General features: G+C 35.7%; 1 protein-coding gene across 1 annotated transcript; it reads right to left on the bottom strand.

The window, feature by feature from the left end:
• Positions 1 to 8,919: 8,919 nt before the first annotated feature.
• On the bottom strand, positions 8,920 to 11,759 carry LOC113323241 (ubiquitin-conjugating enzyme E2 7-like). The gene is made up of 6 exons (XM_026571522.1): positions 11,504 to 11,759; positions 11,296 to 11,398; positions 10,910 to 11,007; positions 10,735 to 10,835; positions 9,694 to 9,771; positions 8,920 to 9,400 (listed from the first exon to the last, which is right to left on the bottom strand). The coding sequence occupies exons 1-6, from the start codon at positions 11,550 to 11,552 to the stop codon at positions 9,323 to 9,325; spliced, it is 507 nt and encodes a 168-aa protein (XP_026427307.1). The 5' UTR covers positions 11,553 to 11,759; the 3' UTR covers positions 8,920 to 9,322.
• Between the last annotated feature and the right edge of the window lie 11,752 nt (positions 11,760 to 23,511).

Raw genomic sequence — 23,511 nt, 5'->3', positions numbered from 1 at the left:
CTCGGACTAAGATGGAATGTGTAGTTGAGATTTAGGCTTCACGACGTTTATCGATTGAAGACAAAGATCTACTGAGGAGAGCTTGGAGGAACTTCATCGACAAAAGTTATGTGGAGACTAAAACTTATTTATCACTCAGAAGTTTATTCTATTCTATCTCCTGTTGAGACTAAGTCGTATAGCTATATAGAATTTTACATTATACACATTTGATATCTTTCTCGAGATAAGTTTAAATCACTTATATCTTTCTCGAAATATGTGTTGAAATCTTTTTTCTTTAGCTACGTTCATCATTATTCTTGAAGAGTTTAGTTGGAAAAAATTTATTTGTTGGAAACTAAATAATAAGTCAAAAGATGATCATGTGATAATTGCTTTGAAACATCTTACATGATTTGTGTGAGACAGTCATTTGATGTCGACTCGGAATATTTCGTATTGATCATTCGATCACTTGAAAATTACTTATAAACTAATAGTTTGTGTGAGACAGCTTTGTCGTCTTCCAAGGATGTTTCAGTGATTGAAATGGGAGTTTAGAACAATTAACCATTATCTGGATATAACACAGTATGCATACCAGTATGAAAACTGTTGTGGAATGATTCAGGTCCGGAAACCAAGTTTGCATACCAGTATGCGAACGGTTCTACCTGAGTTAGTTCCGGAACGACCATATGCATACTGGTTTGCGAACTGTCAGACATGACCAAAGTCCGGAACTTAAGTTTGCGTACCCGTTTGCAAACTTAGTTGGTTTAAGTTCTAAAATTGGTTAAGTATGATTTCACACTCATGAACAAATACATTTATAAATAAAGGAATTCAATATTTGCAAACCGTGGCTTAATGTTCATGAATTGATTCTCTTGAATCAAATCCGATTTTGTTTCAATTGTGTCTTGTATACTTCTATGAGAATATAAACAATTGAACAACTCTATGAGTAACACAATTAGATTCATTTGATTATCATTTGATATAAAAGTGTTAGATGATTGTGGTTAATACAAAAGTGTTCATATGGCTAACTTTGGTTAACTATTGTTGAGCCAACTCAATATACACGTTTAGGTACGGTTACCCATATCTAAATGAAGGTATATTTCATTTGTGTTTGACAAGCTAATACCATCTAACGGTGGATAAATATTGCTCTGGTTTTAAGCAAACTTAGCTTGAATCTTAAATCAGGTTTTCATCTAACGATGAATATTAATTTCTTTGTTTCAAAGCTATCAAACCCTGATTTGAAGACTGTAAGGGAAAACTCTAGCAACTACTAATCCCCACACCTCTTGTGTCATACTAGTTGCGTACTAGAGTCGATTCTCCTTTAACCTAGGTTTTTCCTAAAACCATTATAGGTTAACGACTTAAAGACTTCATTGGGATTCTGAAGCCAGACCCAACTATTCTCCATGTAGTTGTGTGTCTGACCTTACTTGTTTTATCGTATTGATTACTATCTTCGATAGGTAAGATATAAAAAGTAATCACAAAGCTCTTCGTCTCATTCTTTGTGATTCCACAATAACTTCTTCTACTACCATATAGTTAAGTTATTGTGAGGTGATTGATGTTTCTAGGCTGTTCTTCGGGAATATAAGACTGGATTATCAATTGGTTCCTGTTCACCTTGATTTATCAAAAGACGGAACAAAAAGTTCGCAGGTATTTTTCTGGGAGACAGATTTATCTATCAGAATAAACTTTTCTGTGGGAGACAAATTTGTCTCTTCGAATTTGTGTCGTAGCAACTCTTAGTTGTGGGTGAGATCAACTAAGGGAATAAAGTGCGTAGAGTCCTGATGGGATTCAAAGGCGTAAGGAATGCGATTGCACCTTAATCGGTGTGAGACTTGGTTACGGATTAACTACATTTCAGTCCGAAGTTAACTTGTAGTAGGCTAGTGTTTGTAGCAGCTTAATACAGTGTGAAAACTGGACTAGGTCCCGGGGTTTTTATGCATTTGCGGTTTCCCCGTTAACAAAACTTCTGGTGTCTGTGTTATTTCTTTTACGTATTATATTTGTTTATATAATTGAAATATCACAGGTTGTGCATAGTTCAATAAACTGTTGAATCCAACCTTTGGTTGTTGATTGACACTTGAACATTGGTTTTGATACCGTTCAAGTTATTTCTCATATCAACCAAGGCTCATATATTTTTACCTGTTCGATTGCAAATTGTTTTGATATATATAGATACAACTCTTGGATATATTTCCTTGATTGAGTATGATTGTCTAGTTGATTCTCACGGATTATATTGGAGTTGTCCATATAGATTGCTGAACGAAATATTGGGTGTGGTTGTGATACTCCCGCTTTTTCACATACATTAACTCCGCATTACTTGATAGTGATCCTACAGAGTTTGGGTATTACCGAACCTATTATCAAGTAACATACTTCGTTGTTGTATTGTCTCGATCTTGTATCCATATTCAATCACACAAGTTATATTGTTGTTATATTGTCTCGATCTCGTATCCACAGACGATCACAGGAAGTGTGAACCGAATTTTCATATTGTCTCAACTCTGTCTATAGACAATCACATTCGGTAGAGTACTTATAGGTTGAGACAAAATGATTGTGGTGTATCTGGGTCCCCTCATATTTTCAATTGGTATCAGAGCAGGAAAACACGAAAAGATCTAACAATCTGTGGTTGGTATGATCCAACCTATAAGAATTGAATCTAATGGCTGATTCAGTTAACGTAGTTGGGATATTTGATATCCTCGAGGTCCCATGGTGGAAGACACAAATGAAACATAAGAAACTTTCTTTGCTGGAACTGTTTTAAATTTTGTTAGAAACTTACGGGTTCTCAAGAAAATGTCTCTTAGATCTAAGAGACAACCCACTGATTTCCTCATGTGATGGATCTTTCAAACAAGGAAATCAATATAATTCAACAAGGTCCCATAATGTTGACTTGGATGGGTTACGAAATATCTCCTTGGTTGCTTTTGTTTCTCACTATGAACATATCACTATAAGAAATTTTCATACTAAAATCTTAAGATTCGTGAATCTTACTTTTGGTCATGTATCATCAATATTCACATACAATCATGTTGGATTAGATTTTAGAAGCTACCATATGAAAAGCTATTTTCAAACAGATAATCAAATAACTCGAGAAGTTACTAATAAAGTAAGAATTCTTACTGTATTAAAAACACAGTATTGTAATAAAATCCTAGTACAATATAATATAAGTTAAGAAAATACTTCAATCTTATGGATTTAAGAAAAAAAAGTTTTTTCTCTACTTCTCTATGGAAAGTAGTCACATGCATTCTTCACACAATGGATTCTTTGAAACTGGTGATAGGCTAAAAGGAATCAATAACCTTAATAAGTTAAGTTATTCGATGCTTAAAATTTCCCAAAACATAACATATAACTTATGGTTCGGTTTCAGGGCCCATGGACAAATTCGGGTCTTAAAAATCCATGTGTGGATCGGTATAACGTCAATCAAAACGGCTTGTTTCCGAAAATATGTTTTCTTAATAATAGATAGATTTTCAATATCGGAATAAAAACTTGGGTTATTCTGCAAGTTTTTGAAATATTTTCGAACAAGATAAATATTCTGATTTCTCAAATATTCATCTTAAAGTTTTTACAAGTAGGCTTTCAAAGATGATATTGAATGAAGATATGAGGAGTAGATTGACATCTATGATTCTTACCAACAAACTTGCTCACATGTTTGAAGGAAAGTGTTATCAAATTCTTTATATGGTGAATGGAATAGTCTGCGGGGAGTTTGTAAGTGCTCACTGTCTTCACAAGATTGAAAAATATCTCGATTCTTTAGAATCTGACATACTAACTCTATGCAACAAGACGTGCCACCATTCAATTCAACTCACTTCCTATTCAAGGGTTCATGCATCCAGTTTACTTGATAGTGTACTAGACCTAATCGGAAGAAGAGTTTTGCTTAATGAAAGAGTTGATGCTGAATGGAAACGAGTACTCTCCTATAAAGATTTACTGAAAACATCCCATGAAAACTCCTCAAATGATGTCATACATCTTACTAACATTCTTAATCATTACGAGGATGTTTCGACGGAGTTCCAGTCTCTACTCGACGAGATTTCATACTAAAAGGAATTTTCGCTAAGTGGTTTAAAAGAACTCTTGCAAGGAAGCTAGTAGAAGACAATAAAAAATAAGATTAAATTATTATTTAGAGAAAAATAGACATCAATGTTTTGATTTATTTCAATTATTGAACAAGGCCTATTTTTGAATAAACTATAAATTATTTATGAATAAAATTATTATTTTATAATTTTTGTTGTGATAGTTTCCTTTTACGTAGCCTGTGAATGAATGCTTATACTTTTGCTATGTGTATTCGGTTTATGAGATGTATGATCTCGGTTTTCATTAATCTTAATATTCGATCTCATATGAATGTAACCCTTATGTTTACATGAATTGTGCTTAGCATAACATATGTGTTTCGGGTTTTCAACTTTTGCTATTGGCACGCATTAGTTAAAAACTTTTCAACCTTTCTCTGGTAAAGGTTGCTCTTGTTGTTGTTATTTTGTTCTTGCGAGAGGATGACAACACACTAGGGGAGAGTTCTTATTTGGACTTCCGCTTAATGATATATCTTTCTGGGGAGAAGAAGCTGCGGAATTTGAGTTAACGAATTTGTTCGTTAGTTGTTTTCATGTTTAAGAAAAGCCTGTTTATATTGCATATATGTTGCTTTTCCTTAACAAAAATTTCGGGACAATTGATATGTTCCATCATATTGTATGAATGTGTGTGTGATTCAATTATTTCCGGTTAAGAAAAACTGTGTCAATTTATTTGGCTTATTATTTGGTATCTTCTTTATTGTTTGGTATCCAGTGTTTTTGCTTAACGAAATTCGATGCAATTGCGGTTATATAATGTTTATGTTTGTTTCAATTGCTTCCGGTTAAGAAAATAACCGCGCAAGTCAATTTATTTTGGTTTGCATGCATTTTTTATGGCTTAACAAAATAAGGGATAATTTGTTTAGTCCAAATTGATTCCGGATAAGAGAAACTAAGTTTATTATGATCTTATGACTGGTGTGACTGATCACAAGTATTTCCATAATTAGGTATAACCAATCCTAGTGATTGGTATAACCGATAAAACCCATGTATGTGATTTGGTATTTGATCAGTCACATAGTAGTCTTGGAATTCAGGTGAACCAATTCTAAACTTGTTTGGAAGTGTGGTATAACCGATTCCAAGAAATCCATGTAAATATGAAATAAGTATTTGCAGTGAAAAGATGTCAACATACTTTGAACACGAGCAGTAACTCTTATTATTTGTTGTTCAAAGATATTCCTTAGGACTCAAGGTGATCCTGTGCCGAAATAAATTGAGAATCTTTTAATTAAGGTTTTTAGTTTTATATGTTTTATTACCAGCAATTAAATGCATATCTCTAGAGAATAAAAATTAGTAATGTGCATTTACTAATTGGAGATTTTCTATTGAGAGATTCGGAAATATTGGACAAGCATTTATTGGAATTATGAAATGAAAACCGAATTTTGCCATTCATTGCAAATCTCGAGAATATTTTCGGTTTTGGGAATTCCTTGGTGTCCAAACATCCTTGGTCTATAAATACCTAAGTTTGCATTTCTAGCAAACTATCCTAAGAGCCAGAAAACCTTCATTTCTTATTGTTTCTGGTGGACCTGTCTATTCGGAGAGGAAATCATCCTAATTAGGTGAAATCTCTTACGACGCTCGTTTAAAGACTTCCGTGGGATCAAGAAGCTCTACGAGTACCGTCGGTGGGAAACTAGATAATTGTAGTGTTATTAGTTTTTAATTGATTTGATTGACTAACAGTTGTTGAAACTTTGATTGCACCTAGTTTTTTTATTCTTGAGAATCTTCTATTCTGATATAAGATTCACTCAAACTAGATCGAAGCATCGACATGATCTTTAGAACTGTTTTTAGATATAAACACATCTTGTGATAATCCATTGCTAACAGACTCCGTTCTGTGCGGTATTGATCATAAGAGATTCTAGTGGTGTTATTCAGGTTATTGAAGATTAAAGAAGATTTGAAGACGAAGAAGATTTCTTATTGGTTTTCGTATCTTGTGAATCTGTGTGCACAAACTTTGATCGGCTGGGATCCAACTAGAATCAGATTTATTCGATTGATTAATTGCGTGAGATCGGCATTCTCAATATATCTCTTTGAGATTTATTTTGATTGAGTGTGAATCTATACTTGACTATTTCAGTAGTTAAAGTTAGATTAATCTAACCAGACAAAGGAGTTTATTAGATTAAACGGAAGAGCCTTTGTCAATTACTCATATATATCTTGTAGCAAAGATTGATTAGAGTGGTTACCAAAAAGATTCTTCCTTTGTTGTTTGGAATACGATCCAAAGGACTTGCTATTTGCGTGCGTGACTCTAGAGGTCGAAGGCGCGGGGATATTGAGTGAACTAAGTAGCTAGCGGTAGTCTGCTTGGTCTCAACTATATAAAGTTGGTTTAGATTTTGTATAGCGGCTTAATTCTGAGAGTATTCAAAACTTGACTAGGTCCCCGGGTTTTTCTGCATTTGCGGTTCCCTCATTAACAAAATCTTGTTGTGTCTTTTACTTTGATTTTCACATTATGATTATTATTATTATAATAAAGTAATACATTAACTCCGCGTTACTTGATAGTGATCCTATAGAGTTTGGTTATTACCGAACCTATTATCAAGTAACATACTTCGTTGTTGTATTGTCTCTATCTTGTATCCATGGTCAATCACACAAGTTATCTTGTTGTTGTATTGTATCGATCTCGTATCCATAGACGATCACACGAAGTGTGAACCGAATTGTCGTATTGTCTCGACTCTGTCCATAGACGATCACATTAGGTAGAGGACTTATAGGTTGAAAAAAAAGATTGTGGTGTATTTGGGTACCCTTGTCTTTTCACCTTTCACTAATTTCAGATCACCACGGTATGTGAACCGGGTTGGTGAACCGTCTCATTCTGAACTTAAGGTTCGCGAACTGGTTCATCAACTTTCATGTATTCAGGAAACTCAGATATCTATGGTTTGTGAGATGGTTCGCCAACCTATCCCGAAACTAAATTACAGAAGTTCTGAATTTCTCTCTTTGACGTTCGAAACCTTCCCAAATGATAAAATCGTTGCTTGGGAAATTTTCAAATGATCCACAATATTAATTCTTGAACAATAAATTGTTTCGAAATAATATTGCTAAGGACCAATAAACATCCATTGCTTGAATCATATTTCGAGATGTTTACCAAGACAAGCTTGACACGAAATTTCTTTTTCCAATAAATCTATTAGAAGTCATACGACATAGTCTCAAATAGATAGAATGGTATAGCTTGCGAGTAAATAGAATGGTCCAGTCTTCACATACCTTGTTGATGAAGTTGTCCAACTGTCTTCGTTGATCTTTAGTCTCCGAGGGCGATGTCTGATACTCAACTACAAACTTCTATACCTAGTCCGACACTTGACTTAGTAGACTAGAAATCAAGATATAGTTTTGTTCAACTAACATTGACAACAAGCTTGAGATAGCAAAACTTATGAGTTCAACGAGCAGTGCTCTAACAAATGTTATATACCCAAACTTTTTTTCAAAAAACTTTATTTTAAGGGCTACATGATAAAATGTAATAGGTTATTATGAAGTAAATCGAATAACTCCATATCCAAATAATTTCGATAATAACTAAAATTCCTTCACTTAATTATGTTTTAATGATCTGAATTAGTTGCGTTAATTGAATGTTAGTTGTTAAATTAGATTAGTGAGAATTAAATTATAGATTAAAAGCTGAGTGAATTTTTAAATAATATGTTTTTTTACCTAAACCCATTATGAAAATGCTTATGAGGCAAATGAAAAGTCAAATGAAGTGTATGAAGATTCTAATGCTGCAACTACTCATGTACATTTAAAATGCATACTATCTACATCAGAATCTAACGTAAATAATGCGTTATACATGATTGCTGCAAATACTCATGTGTATCATTACTTTCTTTATCCCAGAATTGACTAGGTTGAGTAAACATTCCAGCAGTCGGATGGGAAACTCAAAAACAACTAGCCGATTATGGATGGTGTTCTTCATATGTGAATTAGACGTTCAAAATCGGCTAGGAATTAATATCTCGACCTGGCCGATTTTAATGTTTTTGAGCTAGATCAAAATATTTTTTTCTAGCCGATTCTATAGCTTAAAATTTGTTGCGTGAAACCGAAATAAAAAATATATTTTTCCCAGAATTGGCTTTTATATGGTTATGCAGAAAAGTAAATATCATCCAAAATCGGTAAGAATATGTCATGCAGAAAAATAAAGCAAGATTTATTTATCCAATTATATCATCAAAATTCGGATAACAATTTGGGAAGGGTGGGCTTCCCCACCTCTTCCCATTCTGGAGAACAATCTGGGAGGGCTTCGCCACCTCCTCCCCATTGGAAAGGCAAACAAAATGTGTAAAGATAAAGAAATTACTGACCTCTTCCCAATTCTGGATAACAATTTGGTGGCCCTTTTTTTCGAAAAAAAATACTATCACTTTTCTATTTAGCCGAAAATAGATCAGAGCAATAACTCTCTTAAAAAACGGAGAGAGTAATAATTAAAGAATATAATTCAGTCATTTCTCAAATTTTAAACACCCCTTACCCACTATCATAGTAAAAAACCCTCTGAATGTGCTATAGGGCCAGTACCAACTAATACAAAGTATATCAGCCAGCCTGTAAATGCCTATAAATAGTAGGTACACTAAGTGCCAACACTCTCTTTGCGGGGAGGCCTGATTGATCATATAGAGAACTAAAAGACTTGAAGAAACCCAAATACCAAAGTTTTCATTTCCAAAACGGTGACAAGAGAAAACAAAACAAAAACACCCTTAGCATTACATCCCCTACTTCCCAAAACACACAGTAGGGCTTGAGCCCAATGTTAAGTAAGTCATCAAGAAATGTAACTAAACTTGAAGCACACAGAAGACAAGATGAGAGAACGATAGACAAGATAGGTTGTAGCAAAGTGATAATTTACGCGTTTTCCGTAATGCAGATAACTCTTCACTAAATATACTTAACTCAACTAACTCCTCCCCCCCCCTAAATGAACGAAATTATAAGACTCAAGACACTGATAACACCTCCTCAATCCTGAACTTTGCCACTACAGCTGTAAGAATACTTGAGATATGGGAGTCCTACACATGGTGGTGCGATCAAAAATCTTCTTGTGATCGTCTCACAATGCGGCTAACTTTCTTTTTAAAATCATCTCTCTTATCCCTCCATTCTTTCTGCAAATTACAAACACACATCAGAGATCAAAAAATGGATGTGGTAAGAGTCAAATCTTTTATGTGGTTGCCTATTGTTGTACTTGGAGTACACTGAAGTCATCTTTTATCTTTATCAGATAATTAAATCATAGTAATATTGGTGAATACTGCATTCAGCTAAGCTCAGATGTAAACTTAATAATTAAATAAGTACAGGGAACAAGAAAATTCTAGAGCACAGAATATGAAACAGCAATGGTGGGACAATATGTCCAGAAGACTGGCGTCAAGTTATAAAGTTACGAACTCACCGCAGCTTCAACATTTGCAGGCGATTCATCATTAGGACTTGAAAGCATGGATATGATACTCAAAACTATGCTTTCGACCTGCATTCAAAATAGTCTCAGAGGTATACATAGGTAAGAATATATCATACAGAAAAGTAAATATCATAAATTTTATGAAACAAAAGTTAAGGAATAATGGAATGACGTTATATTGCCTTGCACTGGATATACAGATAAATCCATGCCATGCAAAAACAACATTTGCTAGGAAAGTTTTATACTAATCGCAAATTATTTTATCCAGGAAGTTTACTCGATATAAGAAAAGGGTAATATGTGGTATCTTGCAAAGTTAATTCTCTGCCTATATGATCATTCCCCTTCCCTGAGCCCTCTAAAGCAGCTTTTATTTTGACGAACATAAATGCGTACAAACTAAACAAATATCGAATGGCATTACTGTTCTCGTAATTACTAATCTGTTTCTGTTTTTTGTATAGAACGCCTACCAGGATTTTTTGTTGAACTGTTGCCAAACATGATCCATATACTTATAACAAGAACATGTGTAGCTCGTAATGAAGGTACTAGTAAGTTGGTGTTTAGAAAGTGTAACTGTGCATGAGTCTAGCATGTGATAAATGCAAAGCGAAGTGGTGAAGCCAACAGAGGTGTTCAAAAAGAAAACAATTAGACAGTTGATGAAGCACTCTTTGAACACAAACTGATCGAGTGAGTGACAGATGGCAAGATAAGAGTATTAAGTTGTATAGGCTAACCGTCTCTCGACGAAGCTAGTATATATCGAATTAGAGGAAATACATGTATACAAAATGAGCATATACTGAAAACATAGACATGTAGTCTTTTTGCAGCAAAGAAAGACGACGTATACTGCTAACATGGGGCCCCAATGCTACTAAGATCGCACTAAAAGAAGGCTAAAAGAGGAAACCTCAGTCGACAAAATAGCAGTTAAGGTCAGAGCTCTGCTGGTTTTAATAACAACAATGTTGGTCAGCAGCAATTTCTTCATAAGAATGGAAAGAAAAGAAATCATACCGTATGAACTGGCATCCATCGCTCACTTGCAAGTTCATAACCATTTGGGTCATCACCCGGAGCATGAAGAATAGATATGCAGACTCGCCCATCAGGATAAACTGCGTTTCATGAAGAAGTCAAGAATAGTTCCAAATTTTATATAAACAATTTACCAATCAGAAAATTTACTAACCATTAGGATGCCACATTTCTGAAGTAAACTTTACTGTTGGAGGGCTGTTAGGATAATTAGCAGGAAAGGTCATGATAGCATTAAAATATCCTCCATCACTACAAAACATACAGACTCAACCTCGTTATCAATTTGATTGTGATAAAAAACAAAAGTATTTCAAAATCTGCAATTAAGCATATAGATAAACCCTTATGAAACCCACTTGAAAGGGGTAAAACAAAACCAAATCCAATCCCCAAAACAGCTACCACTACAAACCAATTGGAATTCATACATGCATAATCAAGTTTAGACACACACCCGAATCGTGAGAACAAAACAAATACATGCAAAAAGAAAAAACAAATTGAAACTTTAAATTAAGAATAGAAAAATAAACTCACTACAGAGTATCGGGAGGTCCAATAATGGTGACACTCCATTCAAAAATATTGTCATCCTTAACTAATCCAGCAGAAAACCCATCAACTGGATTTTTCATAAGATCTACAAACACAAACAACAATCATGGATCATCATCATATAATAAACAAAACCCTAGAAAATTCTAATTGATTTAATAATTCGATCTAAAATAAGAATAACCAAAACCTCTGAGCTGTTTCTGAAGGAGAAGGCTTGCTTGGGTTTTTCCAGCCATTACTAACCGCGAGCCTGATGATTAAAAGTGAGATAAAAAAAAAAGAAAAAAAGAGGGAGCCTTTTTCTGGCTTTGCGTTGAGCGTATTATTTATATTCAGAAGGCTGCGCCGAGAATTAAGAGTAATAACAATTTTAGGGAGCAGGGGATGGGAATGTAAACCGACTCGTTCGGCTAAATCGAACACAGAATCTTGTATCTCTTTTTTTTTTTTCTTTTTTTTGTGTTAAAAGATTGATCGATCTTTTCGATTAAGATACCGAAACTTTTAAGGATGCGTGTGTGCTTTGTGGTCTGTGGGTCCCACTAAGATATTCGCCGAAATCGGGTTAGCATGTGCTCAATTTTGGTTTGTTGGATACTGCCATGCAACACCGTTATCTGGGATGATGATTTTATTTTGGGTAAAGACATTAGAAGTAAATCTAGGTCACCCCATATCTAGATATTTATATTAATACCTAAACTATCCTCTTAATTAATTTTAGATTATGATTAGTGAAATGATTTAGTTAAAAATAATTAGTGAGATTAAATAAAAAGATGGATTTTTTATTAGATGAGTAGAATTATTGAGAGAGTAAAGTTAGAGAAGATGAAGGAGAAAAAACATGGAAAATAATATTTTTTTCCAATTCATTAGGTTTGGGTATTCAAGTGACGAAAACTCATCTGATTCTTCATCTCCATCCTCTCCTAGAATATTTGTTAATCTTCACAATGATCCGGATATGAGTTATTTCTTAGATGGTGATTCTATTCTTCCCCAAACTCAATCTGAAGATGAAAATGATGGATTTTATCAACCACAACAGGAGGAAGAGTATTTGGGTGTCCAGGTATGCTCCAAACTTAGATAATGTATGTTGAATTGGTCAAAACTTTCCTAAAAATGTAAAATTTTCAATTGGATTTTGAACGGTTCGGTTACCTTATGTGAAGAAGATGTAACCGAACTCCTCTGAAGGTGTAGTTCGATTCCATCGTGTGAAGAACAGGTAACCGAACTCATCTGAAAGTGCAGTTCGGTAACCTGGTCCAAACACGCAGGTTACCGAACTCTCTATTAATGGAAGTTTCTAGGATTACTAGCGTTATGTTCGGTTAGTTCGCAACAAATTAACAAACCGAACTTTACGTAAACATTAGATCTAACCTAGTGTACAAAGTTCGGTTGGTTCGCAACCAAATAACAAATAATTAACCGAACTTACGTACAAATAAGAGTTAACTTAGTGTACAAAGTTCGGTTGTTCGCAAACTGCATGTTTACGAACTAGATAACCGAACTTTACATAATATAAGAGTATACTAAGTGTACTAAGTTCGGTTGTTTCGCAAACTCGAGACAACATCATAAACAACCGAACTTAACAAACAAACAAAAAAATATGAAGTTCCAGGGTTCTATTCGGTTACCTAGATAAAATAGGAAGTAACCGAACTTTTTATTTGTAATTTGTTTGGTTACATGTTAACTTTGCTTTAAGAACCGAACCTGGAGTTCGGTTGCTGCGATAAAATGTACAAGTAACCGAACGCTAATGTAATTCCAATTGATGTTGTTACATTTCTTGTAGATGGAATGCCAACCTATACCAATGGATGATCAACCTTCTCCGGTTAATATGTTGTTCGAAGATACATCTCATCACTATGCTAATGAGTTGGTATTTGACTTACCTATTGATGCGAAAAATTGGGCTAGAGAACATGCTAAGAGAGTCAAGTGCGTCTTAGTTTTGAATGGAAAAGAAAGCCAAACTCGCTTTGAAATGGTTTGTGAGAGAAGTCGAGATCCCGATGTTAGTCACAAGAGGAAGGGTTATGAGTATAAAGGAAAGACGACGAGGAAGAACACAACATGCTCAAAGAAAATTAAATGCCCGTTCAAGCTAGTATTTAGCAAGAGAAAATTAACGTCAAAATGGTTTCTAGCTATGGATAAGGTGGTAGGTCGTCATACCACCCTCGTCCGGAAGATCTTGAAGGACATGCAATTGCCGCAAGGCTCACTCCTCAAGAAATGGAAAAAATTGCTAAGTATAGGAAAATGAGTATTCCACCTTCCGTTATGCTTCTCTTATTAAAGGAAGATAACCCGGATAATGTATCATCTTTGTCCACCATTTACAATGCAATTGAGTCAATTAAAAGGAATGAATGGAAGGATAGACAAGTAATGCAACAATTGTTTTTTTTTTGGCTCAAGAGAAAGGCTACGCGGTTCAAAAGAAGGTAGGTCCGGAAGAAGAAATAACTCATCTCTTCATTGCTCATCCGAAGAGTATTCAATTGGCTCAATCCTTCCATGAAGTTCTTATAATGGATTGCACTTACAAGACAAACAAATACGAGATGCCATTGTTGAACATTGTTGGTCGTACGTCGACGAAGTCACCATTTACCATTGCTTTTTGTTTTCTAAAGGACGAGCAAGAACCAAGTTACACATGGGCGCTACAAAAAGTGAAGGCGATCTACCGAGATGACGATATCCCCGGGGTTATCGTGACGGACAATGAAGTAGCATTGATGAATGCAATAGAGAAAGTATTCTCATTGGCACATAATATGCTTTGTACATTTCATATATGGTGCAATGTGATGAATAGGTGCAAGCCTCAACTTTGTCCACCTAATAGGAAAGGATTGGAAGAGATTAGTAAGCTACCGGAAGATGAACAAGAGGATGCAAAAGAGGCATTCGATAAACAATACACCATAAATCACGCTAAATTGGTTGCCTTCTCCGGTGAATGAGAGGCATTGACTTGGTCTCTCACCGAAGAAGAGTATTATCTAAATCTTGCCGAATTTAGAGAACATTGGCTAGCCCCGAATATCCGGAGGATATAATAAAGTATGTGGTGGAGCAATGGTTGGAACCGCACAAAGAGCGCTTTGTTTATGCTTTTACCAACAACTATAAACACTTTGGGAATCAAGCGATAAGTTTGGTAGAATCGGCTCACCACCGGTAGAAGAAAAATCTCTTTGGATGTGTCGATAATTTTGTGGTTGTGTTTAACGCAATGGAGAGTTACTTCAACCGCGAGATTGGGAGAATTAAAGAGAAGTTTCAAAAAATACGCATCATGAAGTACAAAAAGATTGTAGACAAAGGTGGTAACATCAAGAAAATGGAGGACCTTCGGTTTTTTAAGGGACTCCACTATAATGTTTCACGTGCTTGCATTAAGAGGTTAATGGTTGAGGTGAATTTGATCGACATATGGGGAACCAAGCTGGACGAGGTGTGTGTTTGTAACATGATGAAGTCCATGGGACTCCCTTGTTGCCACATGATAGCTAAGTATGAACATGGCATAATCCCTTTAAGCGATATTGATCCATATTGGCAAAAATTAAGTTTTGTCCCTCCTCCAAAGGGCGATGTCGGAGAAGATTTTGGTGACAACGAAATGGGAAGAATCGTGATCGAGATGTACCGGAACATGAACAAACTCGAAAGGCAAATATTTTGGGATGACATGCGGCCAATCGTTTATCCGCACACTTCGGAGAATGTGCAAGAACCGAATAAAGGCAAGGGCAAAGGTAGGCCAAGAACCAAAGAAACAAAAAAACAAAAAAACAAGTAAGAGAATATGCAAAGGTGTTGGCTAATAGGAAAAGTGAAATGACCCCTTTTACTAGAGATCCTTCGGGGCATGAGAATACCGCGGCGAAGTACCAAGAAGATACTAAGAAAAGGGGTAGGACTATTATTGAAAAGGGCGAAACAAGTGAACGGGATATGAAGAAAAAAGGATCGATGTTACACTCACAACCAACTCCACCTACTCAATCGGAACCTATCCAACCAACTCAAAGAGACGTGAAGCTTAAGGCTCCAATATGCCGCATCCAAGAAATGAGTCGACCAATTGATGATACACCACCTCTTGTTGATAAAAGGTACTTGGAAGATCTACCTCCTTACATATGAACGTACGTCATATCCACCGATGACGTCCCTCCGGATGGTAATTGTGGTTTCCACGTTGTCGTACAACAACTAGGGCCTTTCACTCAAGGTGCCAAGCTATATAATGATAATCAAATCACTTATGTCCGGCAAACGTTGTTGATGAAGCTAGAGGAGAAACTGGAATTTTACAAGACAATGTTGTCCGATGGGGATGCTAGTCTCAATGTGCAGTTTGTTAGGTATCAAATCCGTCTCCATGGGGGCAATCCAACCACAAGGGATCATTGGATGAGCATTCCAATATGTGGGCACTTGATCGCCGACGCATTCAATTGCGTGGTTCACTATTTCTCAAAAGGTGTTAGCTTCACATACACTCCGAAAACAACCATATGTGTCGAGCAACTTAAATGTAGAAGAGTGGTGATTGTGTTGGTTAATAACAACCATTTTATAGGCCTCCGATTAGAAGACAATTGTCCATTGCCTTCGATATGCGGAAACTCTTATTGGCCTGGTTTTAACCCCGACACAATGTTGGGTTGGTGCATTATGTATGAGAATAACATGGATATGTGGAAAGCTTTGAAGGATTCCGGGAAAATTATACACGAAGGGTCAATTAGCCTCGAGGATGATTAAATGCATCATTAATTAAACTAAGTATGCTTTGAACATCATATTATGAATTAAAGATTGTGTTTTTTGGAATTTGGTCTTATTTTTGGATGTATTATAGTGTATTACAGTGATAGGTTCGGTGATATTCATGTATTTGAGATACCACCGAACAGGCAGTTCGGTTGTTTCCGCATAATTACAAACAAACAGAACAGGGTGTTCGGTTTGTTCTATAACTTGCACAAACCACCGAACGTGTAGGTGGACAAAGCATTTAGACTACTTCAGATGCTTAAAAGTTCTATAATTTAGTTAAAAATCATAGAAAACCAAACAATTAATTAAAATACAACACCAACATAACAAACAAAAGATAAGGATGATACTAAAGCTAAAATTACATAACATTTAATATCCGAAACGCGTTATGAAAAAGTCTTTAAGGATGCGGAAATGATCTTCATATTTGAAATCCTTTCTCTTCCATCGTCGCCATTCATTTTTTGTTGTTAAAACAATTTCCTCATATGTTTCACCCCTAAGTCGATACCGCCTTACAATCCGATATAAAGCTATAAAATCCACAACTCTCTCTCTTTAATCTTATCAAATCGAATGAACAAAGCTATATGATCACGATTATGAGGGTTTGTTGTGTCGGAGCAAAATTTCTCATGAATTTTCCCCCAATAACTTTTACTCATAATACCATTCATTCTTCGTTCTTCACCCCTCTTTGGATAATATAGTATGTAGTTTCTGCAAATAGAAAGATTTTCATCTAGAGTAAATTTAGGACTAGTAGCTGCCATTTTTAGAAGATTTTGAACCAAAATGTTAAGTAAGAGACACATATATATATCATTGAGGTGTATAACGTCTAAAAAAATAGCCGTTATTTGTGTCAGATCAAGTACACTTTAATTTCAAAATTAATGTTACAAAATTTCGTAAGCAACCAAACTATGATATCTCACAGTTCGGTTTGTTCGCAAATTAGCGATACAACCGAACTCAAGCTTTGCAAAAAAATCTAGAGTTCCAGTATAAGGTTCGGTTACCTGGTAAAAATGGCAGGTAACCGAACAAATTAGTTCGGTTGCCTGGTAAATTTGTGCAGGTAACCGAACTTCAGCTGGCTATGTCTGGTTTTGGAACCCCTCGGTTCGGTTATATAACATTTTTCGCAGGTAACCGAACAAATAAGTTCGGTTGTCTGCAATTTTTTACCAGGTAATCGAACCTTTCACTGTAACTCTAGATGTTTTTGCACATCTTGAGTTCGGTTAAATAGCTAAGTTGCGAACAAACCGAATTGTGAGATACCACAGTTCGGTTGTTTACGAAATTTTGCGTACTAACCGAACTACCTTTATGTTTCATAAAAAATTTGATGTAATGAAAAACATATGAGTCTAATAGCCGAACTAATCCATTAAAACACAATTAGAAACCAAATTATGAAATTCATTGACTAATCCATATAAGTAATTGTTGGAAGCACACGATCATAAGAAAACAAACTACCAAATCAGCAATAAAGTACCAAATCCTTAATAAAACAGTTTTCTAAACCAAACTACTAATTATTACAATCACTCATTGGCGACGACCGCTACGAGAAACTTTTCTAGTCTTGCATTTAGGATATTTAGCTTGTCCTTCGTCACTGACTCACTAGGAGTGTCATCTCCACTGCTTTGTTGTTCAACCATCCGACTTGAACCTTCCCCTTCTCGGAAACCCCTCTTCACTGGCATGGTCTGGCTTGGATCAACAATGTTGGCTGAAAAAATATTAGTCTATTGGTTGTAGAGGTCTGTTTTTTCTCGAGTGTTCATCGGCTCTCCACTCCGGATTTTTGCCATCATTTTCTTCAACAATTTAGCATTTGTCTTCACCTTTGTTCAATCAAATGCATAAATAACTATTAATTTTCAATATTTTATAACATTTTGAAAAGCAAAAATAAGAGTAAATATCTTACCGCCGAATTCCATAGGATCAAGACCTCATCACCACAGGTAGGGATAAAATAAAGGTCCATTATAAGCCGCGACAGGTGAGAAATCATGGGCACAACATCTTCCTCTTCTTCATCTGATTGAAGGGTGTATGGATGGAAAACCACATCTTCAACTGTTGCATTATCCAATGTCTCTCTCAACCTCAACACCTTGTTTTTCTTACCCTTGTCCTGTGAGTTCAAAAACTCATATTTACCAGCTGTAGTCTTCCTATAAGGCCAAGGAGTGTGAGCATAAGACAATTTCAGTTTAGGGAAGTGGTCGTACACCCAAACTTATGAGAAGAAGCCACAAATGATTCATTCAATTATCAAAAACAAAGGTCAGTTTGTTGGCAAATATATTTTGAAACACACAAAGGATAATTTAATGGGGTACCTGAACAAGGGTGTATAAGCCTCCAAAAAAACAACTCTTAAGCCTCGAAGATTTTCTGAGCTCCGCTTGAACGAATGAAAGAACCGCAATGCCCCAACTGTAGTTGTTCACTTCATCAAGGGGGTCCAATAGCTGGAGGTAATGGGCATTTACCACGTGACCTGAAGTGTCGGGAAACAAAATGGTTCCTAATTGATATAACAAATAAGCAGTCACATGGTGCTTAGTCTTCTCCGATGTCATCACCAACTTACCTTGAGCAACCAAATCTTTCGTCCCTCCAAACTCATCTATCAAGGTTTTCATCTTGATATTTTTCAACTTCTTCTTGAAAGACCGGTCTGGGTTGAACTCATTATACTCATCACCTTCCTCGGGCTCTTTTGCATCTCGTCTAAACTCACACTGTGCCTTGTCATCGTTCCATCCTAGACACTTTTCCACCAACTTTTCAAGTAGTTCATAACTCATCGAGGGATCGTATCCATCTCGAACACTTGTACCCATAATTGGTAGGCATGTGATTCGATGACAATCATCCGGAGTTATTGCCATCTCGCCAAAAGGTAGATGAAAGGTATCCGTCTCTGGATAAACCCTCTCGGCAAATGCAGAAACAATGACATCATCAAATTTTTGGTGCACATGTTGTATTGCATTCCATAGTACACAATCAAATACCGCCAACCTAACCTCATCACACTCATCCTCTATATTCCATATCCTATTCTTTTGACGTTTCAAAACACGAACAACATTATTAAGATCCTACAAAAACAACATCAAATCTTATATACTAATATATAGCGAAAAATATATGTCAAAATATAATAAAATGACTGAGAATTCTTGATGGTTAAGATTCAATACCTTTTTCGCAAAGATCTTGGTTGCCCATGAGTTTTTGTAGCCAAACAATACCTCCCCTCGATCTCTTGGAGTACCATAAGTTGGGTTATTTGGCGTCAAACACAAATTGTCATCAGGAATGTATACATATATAGCACAAGGCTTTTTAGGCGTCTATATAGGTTTTTTCTTAACTCCCTCGGCTTGTTCCTCTTCCTCTTCACCCAAGTCATCTTTATTATTTCCATCCTTATCTCCATCTCCCTCATCTCCTTCACTGTCATCATTGTCATCCTCATTTCCTTCATCTTCTTCAGCAGGTGGAGCTTCCACAATCTCTTCCTCATTTCCTTGATTATGTTCTTGATTGCTCATCTCTTCCACAATTTCTTCATTAACTTGTTCGATTACATTGTCAACATTATCTCTATTGACATCGTCCTGGATGACAACATCCGGTAATGACCCACCTCCAAACTTAGCATTTTTGGCTCCACGCTTATCGGCACCTAAGTGTTTTTGGCCTCTAGGCGTGGGAGTTCTCAAATATTCCAGTAATGGTTGGTTGGATTTCTTACCTTTGCCACTAATAAAGAAAACAAAAGATGTTAGGAAGAATTCACGTAAAAAAGACCAACTCAAGAAAAAAATTCGTGTTCCAGGGTAGAGTTCGGTTACTCCAACATTTTTGCGAACAAACCGAACTCCACATATATATGTAATTAGGAAAGAGTTCGGTTTGTCCAGGTTTTTTGCGAACATACCGAACATATTTGACAGAGTTCGGTTATAAAATAACTCAACATAATGGGAAAAACAGTAGAGTTCGGTTACATGGTAGTTTCAAAATTTTTAGCGAAACAACCAAACAGATTGGAAAAAGTTCGGTTATATGGGTACTAAACATATAGGGAAAAAAAGAACAGTTCGGTTACATGGAATTTTTCTTTTCTTTTGTAATACGGGTAGAGTTCGGTTACATGGCAGTTTTAAACATTTATGCGAAACAACCGAACAAAGTTGCTAGAAATCGGTTATATGGGTACTAAAATTTTTAGGAAAAATAAAACAGTTCGGTTACATGGTTGTTTTTTTTTTGGTAATATGGGTAGAGTTCGGTTACACGTTTAAGACCTAAGAAGTCCATGTTTAAAGCAATCTGACTATATGGACAAGAGTGCAATCTTGATAAACGTACCGCCAATATTTGATGGATCGAATTACTTATGGTGTAAAATTGTTATGCGTTTCTTTTTGTTAGAGCACTGCTCGGTCGAACTCGCAAGCGTTGCTATATCAAGCTTGTTTGTCAAGTTTAGTTGATCAAAACTATATACTTGATTTCTAGTTTACTTATATCTATGTCTCGGATTAGGATAAAAGTGTGTAGTTGAGCTTCAGACTTCACAACGTTCACCAGTTGAAGAAGAAGATCTACTGAAGAGCTTGGAGGAACTTCATCAACAAAAGATATGTGGAGACTAAAACTTATCTATCACTCAGAAGTCTATTCTATTCTATTTTCTAATGAGACTAAGTCGTATAGCTATATAGAATTTTACATTATACACATTTGATATTTCGAGCCGAGTTTATCTCGCTTATCTATCTCTCGAAATATGTGTTGGAAGCTTTTAGCTTTAGCTAAATTCATCGTATTCTTGACGAGTTTAGTTGGAGATAATTTATTTTTTGGAAACTAAATATTAAGTCAAAAGAGGATCATGTGAAAATTACCTTGAAACATCTTATATGATTTGTATGAGACAATCATTTGATGTCGACTTGGGAAGTTCCGTATTGATTGATTAATCACTTGAAAATTACTTGAAGCTAGTGGTATGTGTGAGATTACCATTGTTGTCTTCCAAGGATGTTTGAATGATTAAATGAGAGTTTTATAACTACCATGTTTGGATATATCATAGGTTGTATACTAACTATGTAAGTCTAGTTCAGGTCCGGAACTATTGTTCGGGAACTCTGTTTATGAACTGGTTTACCTGTGAAAAGGTCTGGAGCTTATGTTCGCGTACCATGTTTGTGAACAGACTAGAGAAGGCCAAGTCCGGAACTCCTGTTCTCGTGCGCTGTTTGTGAACGGCTGGACAAAGCCAAAGTTCGGAACTCTTGTTCGCGTACTCAGTTTGCGAATAAAGCAGTTATGTTCTAAAATCGATAAAGTGTGACTTCTCAAATAATGGCATTGGCTGCACAGGCTGCACTTGCAATCCTAGGCCACAAATCTGCATATTCCTTTCCAGTAGGAGAACATGTGTGTATTACAACCACAAACAACAAGCAAATACATAAGAACTACATTTGAATTCAGGCAAAAATAAGAGAAGGTTAATGAGCAAACTTTCTAAATACAGATATCAACAGTCTCACAAATAAAATCATGTGACAATTGAGACAATTTGGCAATAATCTTAATCAACAAAAACATGCTGGCCGTGAGGTTTCCAAACTGATAGGTTGAAGTTATACCAACTTGATAAAATCAGGTGAGGTAACGGTCTCTTATTTAGCGACCCAAAGAACCAATTCATGTAGAATCTACTGCGGCTAATAGTAACGCTTGCATATGCAAATGGAATTCCAGCTATAGATATACACAAAAACCTGTGTATACCAAGGATAGCCTAGAAACCCCACTGATTGATGGGCCAAGTTTCTCACGACATAATGAGAACCAATGCAACGAAATAAGAATTAACAGATAAACATAATTCTCTTGATGTTCTTGGCTACCACCCAAACTGCACTATTGTTTTCGGATATACTTTTTACATTAACCCAAACTACACTATTGTTATCCAGCCAAAATATATTGAGTATGTGTATGCCATCTTGAAGTAAATATACTTATTTCTTAATATGCAAGAGAGAACAAGATAAAAGAAAGCTATCAACCTTCCATTTCTCCTTCTGGGTTTGCAATAAGTCCGCGACAAGAAATGAACTTCAAGCTTCTAGCAGAGAATCCAATATGGCTGCAACATGCAACAAAAAAGTAAAACAATAAAGTAAGTACCAATACAAGAAAAGTAAGTACTACTAAAGAAAACAAAAAAGAAGAAAAAATAATATATTACCTTCTGCATCTTCAGCATTATCATCAGGTATATAATCACATATAAATCAAGAGAAATAGGTTTTTGTAAATAGCTTTGTGTACAGTGCAATGCCTCAACTGTCTTTGTAGATAAAAAAAGCTCTCCATGGAGTAAGCACGCGCTTCCCAGTGCTAATAGCTGATTGAGAGGCAATTGAAGACACATGCATGACTAATATATCTCTTGCCATATATGAGAGTACCTTATACCTGTTTGCATTAACCTGCCACCAAGCTAATATGTCAAACTGGCCATCTTGATTTACTTCAGGCATTCCACCATTCATCACATCTGTCAAGTACTTATCCATCTTTGTTGTTCTTTCTTCTTCAACATAACTTGGGTTTTCCCAATGTTGTCTCTTCCTTGATTGAATTCTAGCCTTCAAACCTTGAGATTGCACACTAACTGAATTAGCAACTATTGGAGCAACACTAGTTGGCCCCTCCTCATGAACTGAATACACTTACTTATACTCTTCAAAGAGTTCCTGAAATTCTAATTTCACCTTTCTCATAACTCTTTGAACCTCCCATAAATTGTTCTCATACAAACAATTAAGAGTAAATTCTAACCCCTTTTATTTCTCTCTTAGATCCAAAGTTTAGCAAAAAACATAATAGAATTCATTTTTTCATACACGCCCCAATATTTATGGTACTTAGAAAACATAAGAAGAGAAACACGTTCAATAAAGGGATCTGATGCTACATTATTTGTAAAGTCAACTAATTGTTCATGGATGAGTAACAATTTCCATAAGAAAGTATGAGTAGTGACTTGTGTAGAAGCAGAAAAATTGACAGTAGCATCGAAGAATACCTTTAAACACTTCACAAGACCTCTAGCATATTTCCAATATTCTTTATAAGGAACATGTAGACGAGGAATCTTTTTCTTCTTATTCTTCTTTTTTGCCTTATTCTTGCTTGTTGGATCTAACTCATTAACCTCTTCTTCCATATCCTTAACCTCTTCTTCCATGATATCATCACTAGCTATAGCTTTATCAATATCAGCATCACTAGGTA

This window comes from Papaver somniferum, chromosome 11, assembly GCF_003573695.1.
Source record: "Papaver somniferum cultivar HN1 chromosome 11, ASM357369v1, whole genome shotgun sequence".
NCBI classification, from domain to species: domain Eukaryota; kingdom Viridiplantae; phylum Streptophyta; class Magnoliopsida; order Ranunculales; family Papaveraceae; genus Papaver; species Papaver somniferum.
Note: the sequence above shows the minus strand (reverse complement) of the source record. Positions and strands in the feature narration are given on the sequence as shown.